General features: G+C 42.1%; 1 protein-coding gene across 7 annotated transcripts in view; it reads right to left on the minus strand.

Moving 5' to 3' along the window:
• Window positions 1–21,867, minus strand: part of LYN (LYN proto-oncogene, Src family tyrosine kinase) — a 50,491-nt gene that overhangs the window by 2,683 nt on the left and 25,941 nt on the right. For all 7 annotated transcript variants that reach the window (XM_077933004.1, XM_028736931.2, XM_077933003.1 and 4 more), the window contains exons 7-12: window positions 15,739–15,888; window positions 14,133–14,285; window positions 9,388–9,570; window positions 7,271–7,347; window positions 1,309–1,462; window positions 467–598 (exon numbers count right to left, since the gene is read on the minus strand). In XM_077933004.1, coding sequence (XP_077789130.1) covers window positions 467–598; window positions 1,309–1,462; window positions 7,271–7,347; window positions 9,388–9,570; window positions 14,133–14,285; window positions 15,739–15,888 — 849 coding nt within the window. The remainder of the gene's footprint in view (window positions 1–466; window positions 599–1,308; window positions 1,463–7,270; window positions 7,348–9,387; window positions 9,571–14,132; window positions 14,286–15,738; window positions 15,889–21,867) is intronic.

A 21,867-nucleotide genomic window follows, 5' to 3' on the forward strand; every position in this document is an offset into this window, starting at 1 on the left:
CAACAACAAAGAACGGAATCCGAACAGTGGAAGGACACCGGCGGCGGGAGGCCTCATTAGGGAAAGCGTGCCTCGGTTTAATAACGTTTTCGGTTTAAGAATGGACTTCCGGAACGGATTAAGTTCATAAACCAAGTTACCACTGTACAGCAAACACAAAGCAAAGACTATCATCGCACAACGTGCTGCTGTTGCTGCAGAATATGTTTCTTACATTGAATGAAGCCAAGGCATTCATTCATTAATTCATTTTTTAAAAAATGCTGCAGGGAGGGCAAGGACTCGCATGGTTTCAACCCACATTCCTCCTGTAACAGAGTACTTTGAAGACACTTTCTTAAGTACAGCAACCAATACACATTTTCTAATTATCAAAATGTCTCTTGTTGCATGTTTGCACCTATTCTATTAACTCTGGTACCTGTATAAACTGAGGGCAAATAAGCAGTAAATAAAAAGTGCATACCTGGATAAGGAATTTTCCCATAAGTAATTATTTCATACAGAAGCACTCCAAAGGACCACACATCAGACTTAATAGTAAATGAGCCAAAATTAATGGCTTCTGGTGCTGTCCATTTGATAGGGAATTTTGCACCTACAGAGAGGAAAACAACAGCAGTGTTTTAAATCTAGTTTCATTCATGTAACCATTAAAAACTATTCGTAAGGTGATTCAGATGGTGATTCATAAGGGAAAAGTGACTGGAAAATTGGAAGTGACAATGAAGATTCTTCAATAGTATGGAAAATAAACTCTGACAAAATGTTGAAGGAACTGGTGTTCAGCCTGGGAAGGAAGACTGGGGTGGGGGGAAAACAAATTTGCACTCTTCAAATACCTGAAGAGTTGTTCTCTGCTGCCCCAGAGGCTGTAAGTTACTGAAGAGTAGATTTTGGTTTAATGTTAGGAGAACCTTCTTGGTTTCAAGATCAATGGAACTAATTGCCTTGAAGGCTGCCCCTCAATGGACATCTGCAACAGACACTGTTCTGGAGGTCTTAAAGCCATCTTCTGGAGATGTTCTAGCTCTGGATTTCCTGCATCACGCAAGGGGTTAGCCCCTATGGCCTACAAGGCTTCCTCCAATTCTATGATTTTACGACAGGAGCCAGTGAGAAAAATGTGGAGGTCTGCTATGTCTCTCTGTAAAAATGCAAGTGCAAACCAAGTAGCAAGGTAGGAAATCCCAGGGCCAGACAGCAGAGATAGAACAGTGTGTGTTGACATTTAGATATTTCTAGTGAAACAAGTGGCTATTAACAGAATTATTCTTATAGGACTTAAAATTATAATATGATACAAACCTTCCCTGGCTGTATATTCATTATCTTCAATTACTCTAGCAAGTCCAAAATCAGCAATTTTGCACATTAGAGACTCTGAAACGAGAACATTAGCTGCTCTCAGATCACGATGGATGTAGTTTTTTCTTTCTATATATGCCATCCCTTCTGCAATCTGCAACAACAAATAAAATATATTTAACTTTTGTACTGTTCTTTTTTGTAAGCACTTTTATACACACACAATATTTGTAAACAATCAGGGAAACTCCTTTTTTAACATATCATTTTTACACATTAGCCATGATATGCACAGCCTCCAGTATTAAAAAAAATGAAAATATGGGTACACTTGAGTACTGATAACACACCTTTGCTTACATTAAATATCATTCATTGCTCAATGATAGATTGTATCTATAAATGGAGGGGAGAGGAGGGAAATGGGGAGTGGGTTGGTCAACATTCATAGGTTTTCCTCATTTTCAATTTACAGAAGTGCCATAAAGTACCTTTACATACAGCCAAGGGCAGCATTTGATATAGGCTTGCCATATGGTTTGTTAACCATTTAGGCTTTTTCTTGTGCAATGGAACATTCCCCTTGTGGGTTCCTTAAATCTGTTCAGAGGTGCACACAGCGGGGGGAAAGGGAGCAATTTCTGTTGTGCTACTCCTTGTGTTGTGTTAATCCTTGTGCTAGCACAAATATTTAGCTTTTTATGAATCAGCTCCCATCTACAAATATGCTTTGCTTGAAATTATTATTATTAATAATAATATTTCCAGCTCCTTTCCCCTCCCTTCCCTGCAGCTCACTCACACCCCAAGTTGATGGCAGGTTGCCTCTCTTCTTTCTCTGTCGCACCTCAGGGTAGGAGCAGAGGACTGTGTAGGACAGGGGTTGCCAAGTTTTTAAGGCCAGTGAGAACATTTGGAATTTTGAGAAATGGCCGTGAGTGCCAATCACAAAATGGCTACCATGGTGCATGTCACATAACACAAAATGGTGGCCACAGCCAAAAGAGAAGAGGCAGGAACACAAAATGGTTCAGGCATGCCTCCCCGCAATTGCATTGCGGATTTCTGAGGTGATGGTTACTGAAACCTATCCTGGGCACCATCAAAGGCACTGGTGGGCATGGAGACACCCAGTTGACAACTCTTGGTGTAATGTAATGTCTCTGCCTGGCAAGGTAAAGATGTCAGAAGACAGACAACACAGCTCAGGTAATAGTTGCCCCTCTTCTGTTCCTCAACTTCTAGTACTTCTGTCAGGGTGCAGCCAATTCTGTCCCTTTGTAACACAGTTCCAGAACATACCACCTGTCTCTTTGTTATGATACAAACATAGGGGTCCCTAATCCAGAGAGACCAGGACAGATGCAGACTGGAAAAGCTACTAATCATTCTTTTTCAGGGCTGCATTAGCTAAAAGTTTTCAGCTCAGTTCCCAGCTATATATTTATTTTATATTTTCTAAAACAATGCAACATGTAAAAGGTATCAGTTCCTAGTTTTGTTGAGCAACTTTGTCAACACGCAGCCTAACCAAGCCTGATGAGCAACTCACTTTTGTCTTAAGTTTTCACACGCAAACCAGATTTCATTCTTTTTAAAGTCAGTTGGACTTATTTGGCTTAAATAGTTTTGGCTGTTCAAGGGACTGCAGAACTATTAATAGATACCATAAATGTCTGCACACTCTTTAAAATGTCTCGGGTACCAGTCCTGTTGCAATATGCAGATCAGCATCTATTTAAAAAAAGGAACTGCACACTCGCTTTGTTCCTCTTTTTGTGGGTCAGGCAATGGAAAAATACCCATGGTGGTACTTCCCACCGCACTGTCACAAGTGCTGAACACAGTTTTTGTGAAGAGAAATATTGCACAAAAGCTAAGCCCTTGAAGAGCACCAGCAGTTTCTCTCTGGTGCAGAAGGCTCAGAAAGTAGGGCTTCTTGTAACCAGAGGATGTAGCTACTCCCTTAGAGGCAAATATTTCCCGTCCCCAGGATCTGTTGTTGTTGATAAGATAGCCTGTGATAAGAAGCCTGTTGACTGAAGGGATTTATAAAGACAGGTCACTTTTAAAAAAGAAGAAGAGATGAAATGGGGGCACAAAAGGCTGGATTGGACAAACAAACCCATTACAGATTGGAAGAGCATTGAAGACCTCAATAAAGTTGGTACAAATAATGCCAGGAGGAGAAAAATGAAGGATCATGCTTCCTGACACCAAGCATAGATTGGCCCTTGTGCAAAGGATTTGTACCTTGCAGATATTTCTCCCCCTGCAAGGAAACAATTATTGTATTGTATCCTGGAGAGAGAGAAAATGAACAAGTAGATGAGCTGACTGCAGCAAATTTAGACCAAATTTCAGTCCTTGGGTGGGTCTAGAGAAGAGGAAGCAGCAGTGGGAACTTCCAAGGTATGGCCAAAGACTTCTTGTTATTTTAAAAGGCCTCTCTAGGTCCCTTCACTTCCCTTCCCTTCTCACCAACCAACTAACCAAAATCCCAGTTACAGCATGACTCTTTGACATAGGCAACAGAGTGCAGCACACAGGTGCAAACCCTGAGCAGATAAATTTGGAACTTAAACTCAAGGGAAGCATGTGGTCTGCTACCCGTGAGGAGGGATTAGAGAAGGTGTGTCATCAGCACCTTTCCAGTCCATTTTAGGAAGCCGCCCACCCCTGGCCACAAAATCACATTTTAACTGTGAAGCAGACTTGCTCCTTCACAATGGAAAAGTTTGCTTGAATGGCTGGATTGGTTTCAGGCAAACGGGGCTAATTCCAAGGTTGTGTGGGGTCCCTGAGCAAAGCAGTCTTGGGTACGTCCCCTCCTTTTGCTGGTGGCAGTGCTATAAACACAGCCAGATGGCTGGATTAGCCACCATTTTAATTTCCCACAATGCCCCCAGAGTGTTGTGACATTGAAAGCACTGTGGAAATTAAAATGGCAGTTAGACTCCGCCATCTGGCACAGCTCAGAGTAGCAGGCCAGAAAAAAGTTAAGGGGGGTTGAAGCAGGCATCGTCACTGAGCTCGGTCCAGGTGCCAGGTTCCTGACAGTTGCTTAAGGGTGTCAGATGCTGATGCCAGCTCCACCGGCAAGCACCAGTGGCCAGAGAGACAAGCCATTTCTTTTGCCTGGGGCTGATGGGAGTTGTAGTCCATACCATTTGATTCAGTAAAGGCTGGCATATTGGGAGAGTATGAAGGCCTTCTTTTGCACGTACACTGGAAGGGAGATATGAGCATATGAAACTGCCAAGTATTGGCCTATTTAGTATTGTCTACCATGATTGGCAAGCCCTTCCCAGGGTTTCTTTCTCAGTCCTATCTGGAGATGCTGGGATTGAACCTAGGACCTTCTGCACCCAAAGCATGCCCTCTACCTCTGAGTTCTGGTCTCCTTTCCAATTGACTCATGGTCACATACTTTATCTACTCCACATGTCCAAGAAGTTCAGGTACATAGTTTACAATTTAGTGCAGGAAAAAAAATATTTAAGATTCCCTTTCCATGCCAGATATGACCCCCCCCACCCCCACCCCCCAGACGTTTAATGGCTAGCAATGCATTCCAGGTGTTCCCCAAGAATGAACTTCTAAACACAACTTGCAATCCTAATGGATGGTTCTATCACTACTCCTGAACCAATGATGTTCAGTGCTGTAAGATTAGGGTAACTGCATATGGTAACTTGCATCAGAGAAAATAAAAATGCTTCTGTTGGAAATGCTCCTGGTGCCCTATAGAGTGATCTAATATAGCATATTTATTTTTCTTATATTTAGTAATCAGAGCTTAAAAAAATTAAAACTACCAGGCATGCTCAATATTTATTCACAGTCTGAATCTATTATATGAAATGAAAATTTCCATGAGGAAAAATACTATTTTAAACCATGTCTGGGCCGTGTTTGAAGCTAAAACTCTCAAGTTCTATATCACACTGTTTCAAAACTGTGTTATTGTGAAGCCACTTGTGTGTTTTAAAACAGAAATGTGGAATATACAAGTGTTAGTAAAGAAATCACCACGAAAAAGAAAGCAACTGTAACACATTCTGAAGACAGATATTAATCGTTGCTAGTATGGCATGTGACATAGATAAAGATGTTGATATGAGGCGTCTGTTACTATTACAACCATTTTCAGCCAGACTGAGGCCAACTTTTGCAACAGGAAATTAAGGTCATGTTCAAAGGATATTTCGTACAGGACATGTTGCTCTGTAGTGTTGTGCCCTCTGGTAAATATTGATTTAACAGGATTTAAATGTTTTTGTTTAAAATCTACCCAAGCACTGTGGGCCCTTCTCCACATAGACTTTTTCTTTTCATTGCCATTGTTTTGAAGATGAGCAATGAATAAAACATAGTATATTCCAACCAGCTGCTATTTGTTCTAAAGAGAATGAAAGCCATTTGCAAAAATAAGGAAGACGAAACCAAGAGCAAGCTATTGTGCAACCTTCACCAGAATGCAACGTGCTTGCTCTGACTCTCATCTGACTTGCCATCCCTGCTTCTGTCTCTGGCCACATCCACACCAGCCATTTAAAGCACCATTCTACTACTTTAGACAAACGGTAGTTTGTTAAGGATGCTGGGAGTTGTTAGGAGACCCCTATTCCTTTCATGGTGCTACAACTCCCAGAGTGCTTAAACAATCAATTCCTCTTTCTGAGAATTGTAGGTCTGTAAAAGGGAATAGGAGGTTCCTAACAATCCTCATATCCCTTAACAAACTACGGTTTTCAGGATGTTGTGGTGGAAGCCATGACTATTTAAAGTGGTATAATAGTGCTTTAATTGCATGGTGCAGATGAAGCCACTCCATAGTCATGGGGTCTGTTTCTACAGGGACTTTTGTAGCTCCTTTTACTGCTTTGGGGAAAATAAGGGTGCAAGTTACTTGGAAGCACTCTCTAAACTGATGGAAGGGACTACGAACACCATTCTGCGTGGGTTCATGCTCTGTGATATGTCTTCCAATGTTTGTGGAATTTTGGAGCCTGCTACAGCTTCACACAGCTCCAAGCACCAGCAAGGCGATCCAGGATGCTTTGAGCCAGTGGATGCCCATCCCTTGCAACGTGTCACTTCTGAATAAGGTGCAATACTTCTGAATTTGCTGCACACTCTTTGGGGCTACCCATCATTGACAGGAAGTAGTATCTGTCACTGGAAGTTTCATTCACTCCCATTTCTTCCTGGTTAGGAGCAATCCTTATCAGAGGTTGTACATCAGCCTCTTAGACACCCCTGCCACCGTACTAAGCCAGTGCTACACCTTGACCCGAGCAACATTCATTGTATTCTCCTTGGCAGTAGCAAGCAGCAATTTATTTTACTAAACACAATGACAGCCTTCTTCCAGACAGCACAAGAATAATCTCTTTCTTCTCTTGCCAATTCCCCCACTAATTAGAATATTTGCAAATATTCCATGACATCACAGCAACTCAGGCAACATTTGGAGAGACAAACAGGCAGCAGCCCTCTAAATACAATTAATTACACTTTCGTAACTAAGCAAAGTTTACACAGTAAAGGTAGCATTGTACATAAACTGCAGTTAGGGCTACCTTTACACACCTAGGGTCAGGATGAGGCCAGTTACATCTCCCCATGCTGTGCACTGGGGTAGCTATATTTATATAGTTTAACCCAGGCACATCATTCTATTATTCCACCTATAGTTGACCTGCCACTTCCTCCTCAAAACGGACCCAGATGTGACTTGACTAAGCCACAAATGGTAGGGGATAACACAATGTGCCTGGGGCCCCAGCAATTCAGAGAGCAATTTTCTCTTGCCACATCTGCAGGAGAAATCCACTTTAAACCAAACTTTCAGCATCCAAAACCTGTCTCAGTAAACCTGGTTTCCAGACAACGGTGAAAATGAAGCATAGCCAGTGCCAAGCCAGCCAAGTACCAAAAATAAAAATAAATTATTTACCTGAGCTGAGAAGTCAATGAGCTTTGGAAGTAGTAATTTCCCACCATCTTGACTCTTCAGGAAATCCAGCAAGCTCCCTGTGTGGTAAAGGAAGGGCAAGACAAGGTGGTAAGAAACAGGCCAAACTCAGATGTGAGTGAATGCCATAAAAATATTTCTGGGGGTCTTGTGAGTGAATAAGATTTTTGAAAGCAATCATCTCTATTTAAATGGATGGGGAAACTTACCTTTTAACAAGACTAATACATTTCAGCTTTCTGCAAAACCATGCCAAGGGTGATTGATTTTATGAGTTTAAAAGCTGCTTTAAGAAATTGGCAAGAGATTCATAGTGTGTACATATCAGGCTTATGTGCAGTGGAAAAGATCTCAGTAGCACATGACAAATCTGCACTCACTTTGCACCCATTATTATTATTTTAAATGAAGCAGCCAAACAAGTAGGCCATGAGAACTCTACCAATGCAAATAGCTGAGGACTTGCCATATCCTGCTAGGAACTCACAAAACACAGCAACTTTTCAAAGGTTACAGAAATATATTGGTCCTTCAGTTTGACATAGGGCTTAATGTGCATGGTGTGTGTGGGGGTGTCCAGGAAAAATTCATCAGATGCATGTGCAGCAAGTGTCTGGGAAAGTGGTGCCTTTAGAATTTTGTGCCTGGCTGTTCACTACAAGTTGCTGTGCTGAGGGAGCACAGTGCAGTTTGTTGCATGAGGCAGAAATTATTAGGTGTGTATTAAGTGTTGGAAAAGTTGTGACCGCTAAATTATTTGCTGGACACATTATCCACCCTCTACTGTATATCCACTGCTAAACTGAAAGAGTGTGGGTTCAGGGAGCCTAACTTAAGAGTGAGAGGAATATGCAAGACTATAATGTCTTTAGCTGCTTAATCTAGGCATTCCCAAACTTTGTACTCAAAGGGCCCTCTTGAGATGGCTGGAAATTATTGAGACCCTCCAGTCACAAAATGGTGACTTATCAAAGCAGTGTCCAGCATGAGCAGCTGACACTGACATTGTTTTCTTTTGATGATCACTCTTTGGAAATTGCTTTTAATCTTTACCACACTGTTCTCTTTCTAGCAAGCAGATCCACAGTTCAGTTTCCTTGAGTTAAATACATACATTAGGTATGGGGGCATTCTGACTCAGCTTTCCACTTTAGGAAGAAGATGTTGATCCAAAGACTCTAAGCAGAGAGGCCTTCCTATTTTATATTTTCATCTCCCCACACCAAGCTTCTCAGAACTGTTTTTACTCATTGTAATTTCTCCTCCCCCTCTTCCATACCTAACTTATCCACTTCTCATAAACTGCCACTTTTTCTCATCCCTCCTTCGCTTTAATTTGTTGTTACTTTTAAATGACTGTTTCTCTCTCTTCCTAATTTTCTTCAACACCTGTTCTAGCCCTTTCCAGTCAGCGGAGGGGCAACCTCTTATCTGATTCCCCTGGCATCATTCCAACAAACGGCTATATAGAGCAGTGTTTCCCAACCTTGTGCCTCCAGCTGTTTTTGGACTACAATTCCCATCATCCCTTGCCACTGGTCTTGCTAGTCAGGGATGATGGGAGTTGTAGTTCAAAAACAGCTGGAGGCACAAGGTTGGGAAACACTGATATAGAGGCCCGAATTCCCTCTCAAGTGATTACTAGGCAGCAGTGGCTTATACTCAGCACATGTATGAATTTTCAAATTTTCTCCGTAGGCTGAAATGGTTGGGGAACTGCATTTTCAGTAAAAACTACAGACACTTCCGCTTCTGCCAAAGTAACAGTACATACTAATATTTCCTTTGACCTAATGCAACATGCAGAACAGAGAAATATTCTCCTATGCTTCAGCCCAAGAAAATCTTAGAAAGATGGGGGAAATCTGCAGCACCTGTCAAAATGCCAGCCATTCAAATATTTACCCTGCATGTGCCCACTCAGTTGCTTCAATGGGCGGAATTGGTACAGTGGTACCTCGGGTTACAGACGCTTCGGGTTACAGTCCCATAACAAATGGCTATCAAATTGTCGGTTACAAGTACCTGTTGCAATTGTACCATACACCATTTCCTACATGCAAATGGTACTTCTGGTTAATGAATTCAGTCATACCTACCTTTTGCCATGAATTCAGTTATGATATAAATTGGTTCTTCTTTGGTAACTACAGCGTAGAGCCTGACCAGCCTGTCATGCTGAAGTGATTTCATAAGGTTGGCTTCTTCCATGAATGCCTGCGCAGACATGGTGCCTGGCTTCAGAGTTTTCACTGCTACTTTGGTATTGTTATTGTAGTAACCTAGAACAAAAGGGATAGTTATAGGAGAAGAGACATCCAGAGCACTGAATGTGGTGGTCAAATGTCTTGCCATGAGAGATCTTTAACAATAAATTTATAAATGATGTATTTACAAGCAGGCACCAACAAATGCTACTACAGTCGTACCTTGAAAGACCTACACTGGCTCCCAGTACGTCTCCGAGCACAATTCAAAGTGTTGGTGCTGACCTTTAAAGCCCTAAATGACCTCGGCCCAATATACCTGAAGGAGCGTCTCCACCCCAATTTTCCTGCACTCAAGCAGAAGCCGCGTTGGACATTCAGCTTCCAAAGAACATTCACAAACCGGAGCACTCACTTACAGGTTTGCAACATTCGGGAGCCAAAATGTTCAACTCACAAGCCGTTCTGGATCCAAGGTACGACTTTATTGGCCTAGAAAACTGTACTTCAGTCTTTGCCAATCTGGTGCCTTCCAGATGTTTTGGACTACAAGTCCCACCAGCCACTGAGCACCAGGTTGAAGAAGGCTGAATACTGTATGTACAGAATAGCAGCCTGACACACATAACCTCATTTTTCCATTTCTCCCACCGCCCATTTACTTCAATAATATTTTGTAAAAAACATAAATAAATACACAAATACATTTTGATGGCAGGAATTAAACTTTGATATTAATCCTGTCAATGAAGAATGCAGACCACGGCAGAAGTGGGAGAAATATTTTCACAGTCATTAACCAATATAAACTAGATGGTTGCCAACTTCCTGCAAGCTTAATATTCTGTGATGATTTGACACTGCAGAAGAATGCTGCTACAAAGCTGCTACAAAGAAGAGGACTTCAAATTCCAATGTTTTCATGGTGGACATAATATGGGTTGACATGTGTCAGGAGGCCTCAGTTGGCTGTTTCCCCAATGAGTGCCCACCGTGTACCTGCGAAAACATGTATCTCCTTTTCAAGTGGGATTCTTTCCCAAGGGAGCCTTGCCTATCACTTAATCTGATGTCATCTGTGCACCAAAGACGTTTTTATTCTCCTGGGCATTTTCATTTTTAGAGAAGCAGGGCCATGTCATCACCCCTGCTGAGAGATCAGCTGCTTCAACTGTCACCTGGCAGGAGCCATTCCATCAGGCTTCCTTCTCAGCTGGTCATTCTAAAACTGTAACTTTAGGAACTGGTGCATGAACTTGTTCCCCCCCCCTTCCCCTCCACATCCCTTTCTCATTGTGTATAAATGATGTCTTTCAGACTGTAAGCCCCAAAGCATATACTGGCCTATGACCGATCCTGTAAGCTGATCTGGGAACTTTTTAAGCCAAAGAGCAGGATAAAAGTTCCCTGTCCACATGGTAAGATGCAGAGGACACAAGACAAAATTAGCATTATCTGGCTGATCATACAGGTTTAGACAGTACCTTTCTCTAGAGCATATTACTTAGCTTACTTGAGCCTTGTAGCACTTTTTGCTCTTTGAGGACCTTTCAGTCCCCTGCTGCTTCAGGCACACTATGAGAGATGGTGAATAGACCCACATTGCACAACTGGTTGGTCTAAAACAGTGCTTCCCAAACTTAGGTCTCCAGCTGTTTTTGTACTACAACTTCCATCATCCCTAGCGAAGCAAGTCCAGTGGTCAGGGATGATGAGAATTGTAGTCTAAAAACAGCTACTAGAGACCCAAGTTTGGGAAACACTGGTCTAGGATTATGGCAACAGATGATCAGAAACAAATCTTGCCATATTAGAGACTGAAGGTAGACAGCAAGAACTATGCCAAGCTAATGGTGTATATTACACTGGAAAAAGTGTAGGTCTATGAACTATTATACTGTGGATGATAGAATTTGGATCTGAAATATTGCCTATGCTGTTAAAAGGACGGAAGACACAGATTGGGACAGGGCGGGGTGTTGATTCCAGTTGATCAAGTGAAATCATCTCTCCAATTTCATTGTTAATCTCCTCTTGCAAACAGTTCCATCCCTGTCATTTCCTGTGTCTGTCGAAGCAGGCTCTTGCCCATGGAAGCTCATAACACGATAGAGTTATAAGCCACCATGAAAATATCTGCATCCTGAAACTCAGGATATAAATAAAATAAAGCATAATAAAGTGCCCCACAACACTGCTGGTTTAGTACTATGTACAAACACAACCACTATTCTAAAATGTTTTCCTAAAACAAAACAAAAACAAACATAAACCTTCTCTTATCACACTCCCATTTTCTGTGCACTCACTGTGCTTCCAGAACTGAATTTTTAATCCATGTTCGCACAATGTGATCCAAAATGCATATACATCCAGTAGTTTGTTATAAAATACTACTGTCCAATGCGTTGTTTCTCAAACCAGCTCACATCACTGGAGTTGTGAAGCCATTTCTAGTTCGTCTCCAGCCAAGGTGTGCCCCCTGGTCCATACACAAGCAGAAATAAACAGAACGCTAATGAAGCTATGCCAATGTGAACAGCTAAGGGGAAAGAGCTGGAAAATCCACTGAGGGGAAAACAGTAACTTCACTGCAATGTAATGTGAGAACAGCCTAGTTTTTTACAATTATATTTCTTTTCATTCCTTTGCCATCCTGAACTCATTCTGAAACAAGCAGTGCTAAGTAAACACAATCCTTGGGAGCTGATGGAACTCTTGGGCCCTCCAGGGAGAAAGGCAACTGGAACTCTACCAAAGCATGCAGTTTAGTTCCAATCAAAAAAGGTCTGCCATCATGCAAATCAGCTTTTCATACTTGTAGCAGGGAAAGGAAGAATGTAGTCAGGCTTCACAGTGCAGTAATTTTACCCATAACGTAAAAGTAACCCACAGAGGACCAAGCCAAATTTAGACGTCAAAGAAGCTCACATAAACAAGAGGAAACATCTTGAACCAGAAACACTCCCCCTCTACCCTTTGTGAGCACATACGCAGGAACATAACTTCCTGAAATTAGTTCTTTCTTCTGCAGCTGACAGTGCTTCAATAACCCCTGCATATTAGCTCAGTAGGCAAACTGTTTTCATATGGGCTCATTAAACAGCAAATGCCCTGATGATGTCATCCCCAGAAAATGAAGGCACATTTTCTATTACACTAACAAAGTGGCCAACCAATAAGGTGGGTAGAGAAGGGAGGAACTCATGTAGATGGGATCACCAAAGCATACCAAGGTGCATTACTTAAGGAAGCACAGGCAGTGCAGCTCAAGTGAAATGCTAGTGGGCACCAAGACTCCTTGTGCCAGGGAACAGATTTTGCCCCTGTCCCAACAGCATCCACCAAGTACAACATGGACCCCAGCTTCATGCTGTCAAATGGGAATCAAGCTAGGGATGCGGTTACTATTCCTGCACTCCCTGGTGCAACTCTATCTGTCCCCACAACATCGGATATGTGCCTAGGGAACAACAGATGAAAAGGCTACTTTTCTGCTTCCAGCTTCTGTCCATTGAGCACTCCCATCACTATGGTGGACAGGAGCCTGGAGAAAGAGCAACAGCAGATGCCATTGTTCCTGCAAATAATTATTTGCAAGCCCTCTTCAAATGGTCAATTCACATTTTGGTTTACAGCAAAATCGAAAGCATGTTTGACCATTTGGATATTATTCCTACCCACAGTTTATCTGACGATATCCCACTTTTTCTGTCCCACAGCGTGGGATTCACAAAACATTTAACAACAATAATTTAATGCACAACATTTTAAACCAGAAATGGCTAAATTATGGCACACCAAATGTTGTTGGACTCCAACTCCCATCACTCAAGTCTGCATGGTCAACAGTCAGGGATGATGAAAGTTGCATTGAGTTAGTATGACATTGGAATTGAGCTTCAAACTAAGGCACAGTGTGGATCACCTTCTGTAGCATTTGTAGGCTCCAATACAGCCAGCTAAAGCTGAAAAATCAATGCTGATTGCAACACTATATATATACACTAAGTAGTATTACTCTTGCCCAGTGGCGTAGCGTGGGTTGTCAGCACCCGGGGCAAGGCAAGTAATTTGCGCCCCCTAACCCGTGGATTTGCGCCCCCTAACCCGTGGATTTGCCCTAACCCCAGATGTTGCACCCAGTGCGGCCGGCCCCCCTGCACCCCCCACGCTACGCCACTGCTCTTGCCTCTGACAAATAAGCTAACTTCAGGGTCTGGTCCTTGATTACATCATTCTGTCAGGGCAAGCATTTCTGCTTGCCAGAAGGAATTATTTCCCTTTCCCTTGTGTGCTGTTCTGGGGTTCTACTGACACCTCCCAGAGCCAATCTGTGGGGGCACATGGGGGGAAAGCCTGATGCACTAGTGGGACTCGTGCAGTTTAGTGGAATTCAGCACAGAATTTCCTCAGAGTGGGGAAGGGGAATAAATCTTTATGTGAATGCACACATATGGCCCTTCCCCATTCTAGGAGTTCAAACAAAATGGGGCATTTTTACAAATGAATGAGCCTAGTTCATTTCTTATGTTGCATCACTGAACATGAACATAGTTAACAACCTAGCATGTCAGTACTGTGTCGTCACACATGTTGCTAAATATCTGAATTATCCATATGAACAAATATCTTACCCATCCAGACTTCTCCAAATTGACCAGCTCCAAGCTTTTTTACTAATTTGATTGAGTCCCGCGGAATCTCCCAGGCATCTTTATCCCACGGTTTCTGTGGTTTGGGACTGAGGCATGCCTTCTCCAACTTTCTGCATAATCCATCTGGCTGCTCTGTTTAAGAGACAAACATCCTTACATTTGTACCTTAAGCAACACCAAAGTGCATAACAAAGGACAACATACATGCAGAGATTTAGTTTTTCTTTTAATTCCTGCTTGCAATAATTTTTTGAAAACCCGACAGGAACAAAACTATTTTCTTCGTTGCTGGTAAACAACACAACATGTGCCATAGGTTTTGCTGCACTGGATTTCTCCCTCTGACCTTGAAGCACCATGGTGTAGTAGTACAGATACATGCTACTGGGACAAAATATTCTCTCACTTTGGTATGTGGCAGCCTTCCACAACCTGGTGTCCTCCAGATGTTTTGGACTAGAACTCCAATCAACCACAGAAAGCATGGCTAGTGGTCTGCGTTGCAGTTGGGAGGGCACCACGTTGAGGAAGGCTGGTATATGGCAACTGGTGGGAGGCATACCCTTCATGATTCTCAGTTTTAAATGCATATTTGCCTCCTTTTGCCATGAACAGAAGGATAACTTTAACTACACCAGTAGATGCTGCAGTTTGCATCTTACATGGATTGCTGACAACTATCAACAGTTGATAGATTTTAGTCAGATATGTGTCCTATGAAAACCTATTTTGGTCACTGGGGTAAGTAAATATTGTTTAGGCTTCTGAATATAGAGCATGCCAAGATCCCAGGAATTCATAGATTAAGTGTCATTCTTTTTGTTTTAATGAGTTTGCCTTATATATGTGTTGTTGTAACCCACCCAGAACTCTTAGGACAAATAGTGGGATCTAAATTAAAAGGAATTTCTTAAGTATAGCTGTCACCTGTTTTAACCTCAGAAAATACACTCATATGAAGTTAAGGCTCATAGTTTTAAACCAAGGATCATAATTTTCCCAAATGCCATATATTAAAAGTCATGCCCTGAAGTATTTAAAATCTGCAATCAGGTTGAGTATGGTTTTCCCAGCTGATGAAAACAGCTTCATGGGTGGTTGTTGTTTTTCAGCAAACTTCTGTATAATGCATTACTATGCATGAGATACATGTTCTTTTTAAATGTCACTGGTGGTTTTACTTTCCCACATCAAATATGTTCACAAGATTGCCACCGTGTTGGCACACAATAATTACAATCCCGATTAACTTCTCAGCTTATCACTATGTCCATACTAGTGTTTAAATATTGCTTATACTCAGGAAGCAAAGTGTTCCCATTTACACTGAGCTGATATTTCTCATACAATCAACTCGGTTTCAGGCTGATGTAAAATCCTGTGATCAAAGCTGACATACTTTTAGTTCCCACCCGTGAGAGAGTTGTGTAGAACTTTCATCAATGTCCACCTTTACACAATCTGCACTATTAAGTTAGAATGCATTTGACTTGAGTGATCTGAAATACAGCAGTAGTTTTTCTTATATAATTATTTGATAAAAAACTTGCATTTTAATAATAGTCCAGTAAAGGTACTGGCTTACTTTGGTAATGTTTGATCATGTCACTGATACAGGGGAAAGTAATTCTTGGAGAGATGTAATATCCTCCATTGTCTAGACTTCTGATTTTGTAGTGCTTGACGACATCACCATGTTGTCTGTCATAGTCCCTCATGGACAGAGAGTAGCTACCTGTGTACAAAAAAAGAAAAATAATAATCATAACCACAGGTTAAATCGGAGTTAGAACTAGCCGCATCAAATCTGAGTTTTGCTTTCATGTTGCTGTATTATCAGAATCCAACAAAATGTGGTTAATCATAACTATGATTTGTATGAAACAAGCCTGATTCAAACTGGTTGAAGTGAAGTTGCAAGTGAAATATTCTGACCTTCTCCTTGCGCATGTCCTGGAGGAGAAGGGAAAGGGGAAGCCCAGGGGTGGATAGCCTCATTCCCATCATGATAAACAACTGGTTATGACAAACCATTGTTTACCATGGCATCTGGATGCAGCCACTGTGTCAGTGCCAGATTTCTCTATATTGCAATACTGCAGGTACTGGTCAAATTAACATTGTAATATATCTGGCTGTATGATTATCGAATTGGGCACTCCATAAATGATGCAACAAGGTTTTGATGTGAAAAAGAGGTCTAGATAAGACCATAACAAGTCTCTTTGACTGTTTTTGTACTTTTTATACTATGCTATAAAGTCCAAATTTTCCCGCTGTGCAAACACATAGATCCTGTTGGTTTCTGCTTTCCTTCACTGTGCAGCGAAAGGGCTTGTCACGAGACAGGTGTTTACATTCCACAGTCTGTACTGTTGGAGTTTCTCACGGGAAAGGGAGACTGGATGTGACGTACACTGGTTTCCTGTTTTTCACTGTGTGATTCTCTCCAAGCTGCCGAGGAGAGAGGATGCAGCATTCTCTGCTTCTGCAGAGGCAAGATGTCTTTCTGTAATATACCAGCTTTGAACTGTAAATAAAGCAATATAGAGTATGTAGTACATACTCCTCATCCTTCCGCTGGGCACGGAACTCTGCTTTACACCAACACGTGGTTATGGGCTCCAGAAGTCGAATCGGAGTGCCGGCAAAGGATCGGAATGCAGAGGGACAGATCGGATTGGAATCTGCTCTGCGCGTAAAAGTGATTGATGAGGTATGTACTACTGCTCCGGGCAGCCTGCCAGCTTCTAGTTAATGGCTTTATGGCTGGACTTTGAACTTTTAAAGCCGTTTTGCCGGGAATACGCAAAAGGCTCCCAGGCACAAGTTACTATGCTGGGGAAATCGAAAGTAACTTTTAAAAGCGCCTTTGGAATGAAGGCAGCTGCAGCAGTGACGCAGCAAGATTTAAAGCAGCATATATGACGCTGAAGGCTAATGCCAGAGTCATGATGGCCCTTCAGGATGCTTGTGGGATTCCTAAGCTCAACAAGAAAAACTATGCGGACTGGGTTTTGTATGCAGAGGCAGTTCTGCGGAAAGAGGGTTTGTTTGAGGTGATTACAGAAACCCCCCCAGCTCCAGTTACAGATGCATGGAAAGCTAAGGATTCCAAAGCACGGGGAACACTTACATTGATAGTATCCCCAGAAGAGCTCTGTCTATTGCGTGATAAGACCTCAGCCAGAGAAATTTGGGAATCTTTGAGAGAGGCTCACTTAAGGACAGAAGCTGGATCTACTATGTTTTACTTTAACAAGCTGCATAATATGGCTCTTGCTGAAGGTGGAGATGTGCGTTTACATCTGATGGAGATGCAAAATCTGAGACATGAGCTGCAACAGAGAGGACTCAACTTTCCAGAGGCTGTGTATTCTTTCATGATACTACAATCTTTGGGTTCAGGTTGGGAGTCTGTTGCAACCCAGATTGCTGTGCAGCCAACAGCTCAGCTGACAGTGGACTTTGTTACTGCCGTGATTCAGAATGAAGCAGATCGCCGGGGTGCTAGCTGCATGGGCAAGGGGGAGTCTTCACAGACGTCATCCCATAGTGCAGTGGAACCACCAGATGGCGCCAAAGCTTTGAAGGCAGTGAAATGCTACTTGTGTGGACGTCTAGGCCATATGAAGAGGGAATGCAGATATCCCAAGGCCAAGACAGAGCAGCGCAGCGAAAGCTCATCGCGCGGAAAAGGCCGAGGCAAAGGCAAAGGTCCGGTGTCTAGGACAACGCAGCACAAGGCTATGGTTTCACGCTTCACTCCAAAGGTTGCAGAGGTCCAGAAGACGTCTAGATCTTTCTTCGTTGTTGATTCGGCGGCGACCCACCACATGTGCAACGACAAGAGACTGTTTGTGTCTTTTACACCGCAGGAAGGTGCGATTCACCAGGCGGATGACCACACTATTCCCAGTAAAGGCTACGGAACTGTTGTTCTTCACAGTTTGGACTTATCGATACAGAATGTCCTTTACGTGCCAGATTCCAAACATAACTTGCTCAGCGTAGGACAGCTAATTGAGCGGAACATTGACGTGTCCTTCAAGAACAAGAAGTGCATCATCACAAAGAAAAATGACTATGAATTGCATGCTGAATATGTTGATCGTTTGTTTGTTTTGTATTATGATGATGTTGTGCAGGATGACACTTGTTGCATTGCAGGTTCTAACAAAAGTTTGCATGCAGAATGTATTCATGATTATCATCGAAAATTTGGTCATTTGCATTTTGAGGCAGTATCTAAAATGCCTGCCTTGGTTGAAGGTATGACTATTAAACCCTGCAAGTACCACATGAAGTGCAAAGCATGCGCAGCAAACAAGGTGAAAATGGCTGCGAAAGGTAAGGTGTCTAGTAGGCAAGCTACGGAACCATACCAAATTGTTCATGCTGATTTGGTTGGACCACTAGCGCCCTCTTTGGGTGGAAATAGGTACTTCATGGTCCTCATTGACGCATTTTCTAGATATATTTTTGTGTACAATCTCAAGCAGAAATCAGAGGCTTTTCCTAGGTTCAAGGAATTCTGTGCTTGGTTGGAAAATGTGCATGGTAAGAAGATAAAGACTCTTTTCAGTGATCGTGGGGGAGAATTCACTTCTCAGCAGTTTGAAGCTTTTCTGACTGAGAAAGGAATTCAACACGATTTGTCTAGTCCTCGCTCGCCATGGCAGAATGGACTTGCGGAACGGGCAAATCAGACATTGCTTCAAGGGTTAAAAACCTTGCTGCATGATGCCAATCTTCCAGAGAGTTATTGGGCCGAATCTCTCTCGTGTTTTGTTTACAGTTACAATCGCAGGTTATCTTCAGCGATTGGTTGTACCCCCTATGAGAAGATGTTTGGCAAGAAGCCATACATCAAACACATGAAAATTTTTGGTTCTGACATGTGGGTTCATTCACCACAAAACTCCAAGTTAGACAAGCGTGGATTGCATGGTATCTTTCTAGGTTATCAGAAAGGGTCTTACAGAATAATGATGACTGACTCTAAGACAATTAAGCTCACGAGAAGTGTTGAGTACAATGCAAAGTGGGGGGAGAATGTGGGAATTTTCCAATGTTATCCTGATGATGGTGATGAGACTGAGGATAGTCAAAAGCAACCACAACAACCCACACCCACTGATGAAGGTTCTGAGTCTGAATCTGAAACTGAATCGGGTGATTCAGAGGATTTCAAGAGTGCGAAAGCCTCTATGCGACCCTCTGAAAGCTCTGATCAAGAATTGGAGGAACCATTGTTCACAATAGGTCGTTTTTCTCCCAAGAAGGAAGAGGAGAGTGTTGAAGACTTAAGGCTAATTCGTAGGTCACAGAGAGCCACAAAAGGCAAACCTCCAAAGAGATTTGCTGATGAGTTTGCTACGATAGCAGTAACAGCTGTTAAAAGCTCCAAGAAGGTATTTGAACCTTCAAGTTTCCAAGAAATCCAGGGTTTGGATTCAAAGGAAGCTGAGCCATGGTTAAATGCCATGAAGGCTGAGCTTGATTCCTTAGAAAGGAACAAAACATGGGAACTAGTTCCAGTAGTTCCAGGAATGAAACTGCTTGGAAGCAAATGGGTCTTCAAAGCGAAGACAGATCAAAATGGCAAGATAGTCAGACACAAAGCCAGATTGGTAGCCAGAGGTTTTGCACAGGTACCAGGTGAAGACTATCACGAGACCTACTCACCCACAGTGAGGTATGAAAGCATTAGGCTTATGCTCAAGCTAGCTGCAGAGGAAAATCTACACATTAGTCACCATGATATTAATACAGCTTTTCTGTACGGATCTCTGGATGAATCACTTTATATGCTTCCACCTGATGGCGTACAGGTAAAACAGGGATTTGTTTGTGCTCTGAAGAAATCCCTTTATGGTCTCAAACAAAGTGCACGGTGTTGGCACACAAAACTCACTGAAGTATTGTTTTCTCTAGGTTTTCAGCAAGGGAAAGCTGATCCATGTGTATTTGTCAAAGAGGAGGGGCAAAAGAAACTGTACTGTTTGTTTTATGTTGATGATTTATTATTCTTTTGGAAAGATGTCGCAATGTACAATAACGCCCTAGCTCAACTGAAAGAGCACTTTGACATGAAAGATCTTGGTGAGGTAAACAACTACCTATCTCTAGAAATAGAGAGAGATCAAGATGGTAACATTCTAGTACACCAGTCACGGAAAATTGCTGATGTGTTAAGCAAACTAAACCTGATGGATGCTAACCCTGTAGACACACCGATGACAACAGGTTATCAGGTAGATGACACTGAAGAAGCATTTTCTGACACTACACTATACAGAAGTGTGCTAGGCAAGCTAAACTTCATTGCCAGATGTTCAAGACCAGACATTGCTGTTAGCTGTAATTTGCTAAGCAGACAAGTCAACAATCCTAGTGTCAAGGATTGGAAAGCTCTGAAACGCATAGCGCGGTATTTGAAAGGCACTATGCATTACAGACTGAGATTTAACAATCAGAAGTCTGGTGGTCTTGAGATATTTGCAGATGCAAGTTTTGGAAGTGACACTGCAGACAGGAAAAGTACGTCTGGAGTTTGCTACATGTACAATCAGGGTCTGTTTGATTGGTCATGCAAGAAGCAAACAACAGTTAGCTTAAGTACTTGTGAAGCTGAACTGAATGCACTGTCTTATTCACTTAAGGATTGTGAATGGTTGTTACAATTGTGCAAAGATATGAAAATTCCTGTCAAATGTCCAATCCAGGTTTACCAGGACAACAAAGCATGTTTGGCTTTGCTGAAGTCTGAAGGTTGTAAGCAAAGCACGAAGCACTTGCAATTAAAGTTGCAGCATGCTAGGGAATGTATTCAGAAGGAACTCGTAACGGTGTCCTATATGCCAGGTAATGAAATTCCTGCTGATGTATTGTCCAAGATTGTGTCAAGGGATCAACACTGTACCTATGTGCAGAAGTTGGGTTTGTACTGATATTGTACGAACACGCTGCCCAGTGATGTTCACAGAAAGGGGGAGGATGTTGGTTTCTGCTTTCCTTCACTGTGCAGCGAAAGGGCTTGTCACGAGACAGGTGTTTACATTCCACAGTCTGTACTGTTGGAGTTTCTCACGGGAAAGGGAGACTGGATGTGACGTACACTGGTTTCCTGTTTTTCACTGTGTGATTCTCTCCAAGCTGCCGAGGAGAGAGGATGCAGCATTCTCTGCTTCTGCAGAGGCAAGATGTCTTTCTGTAATATACCAGCTTTGAACTGTAAATAAAGCAATATAGAGTATGTAGTACATACTCCTCATCCTTCCGCTGGGCACGGAACTCTGCTTTACACCAACAGATCCATGTTAGTGTATCATCCCTTCACCAGTGCCCAATGTCTCATCAATATTTGTAGAAGAGTTTCTCCCATAGCTATTCTCTATTTACAAAGGCTACACAGGCATCATATCCCAGTTTCTGCATATATTTAAGAATAACACAAAAACAAAAATGGATTTGGATATACAAAATCAAGATTTGACTTGGAGTTATTAAATAACAGAGTTAAAATATTATCTAAAATGTATAAATTACTATTGGAATGGCATTTGAAAGATGAGGAAGTTAAATAGGTTATGATTCATTGGGCCAAAGATATTGGTCATAATATACAAATAGAGGATTGTGAAAAATTATGGAAAGTGGGAATAAAATTTACTGCTTGCAGTGCATTGAAAGAAAACATTATGAAAATGAT

The sequence above is a fragment of the Podarcis muralis genome, chromosome 8 (assembly GCF_964188315.1).
Source record: "Podarcis muralis chromosome 8, rPodMur119.hap1.1, whole genome shotgun sequence".
In the NCBI taxonomy this organism is placed as follows: domain Eukaryota; kingdom Metazoa; phylum Chordata; class Lepidosauria; order Squamata; family Lacertidae; genus Podarcis; species Podarcis muralis.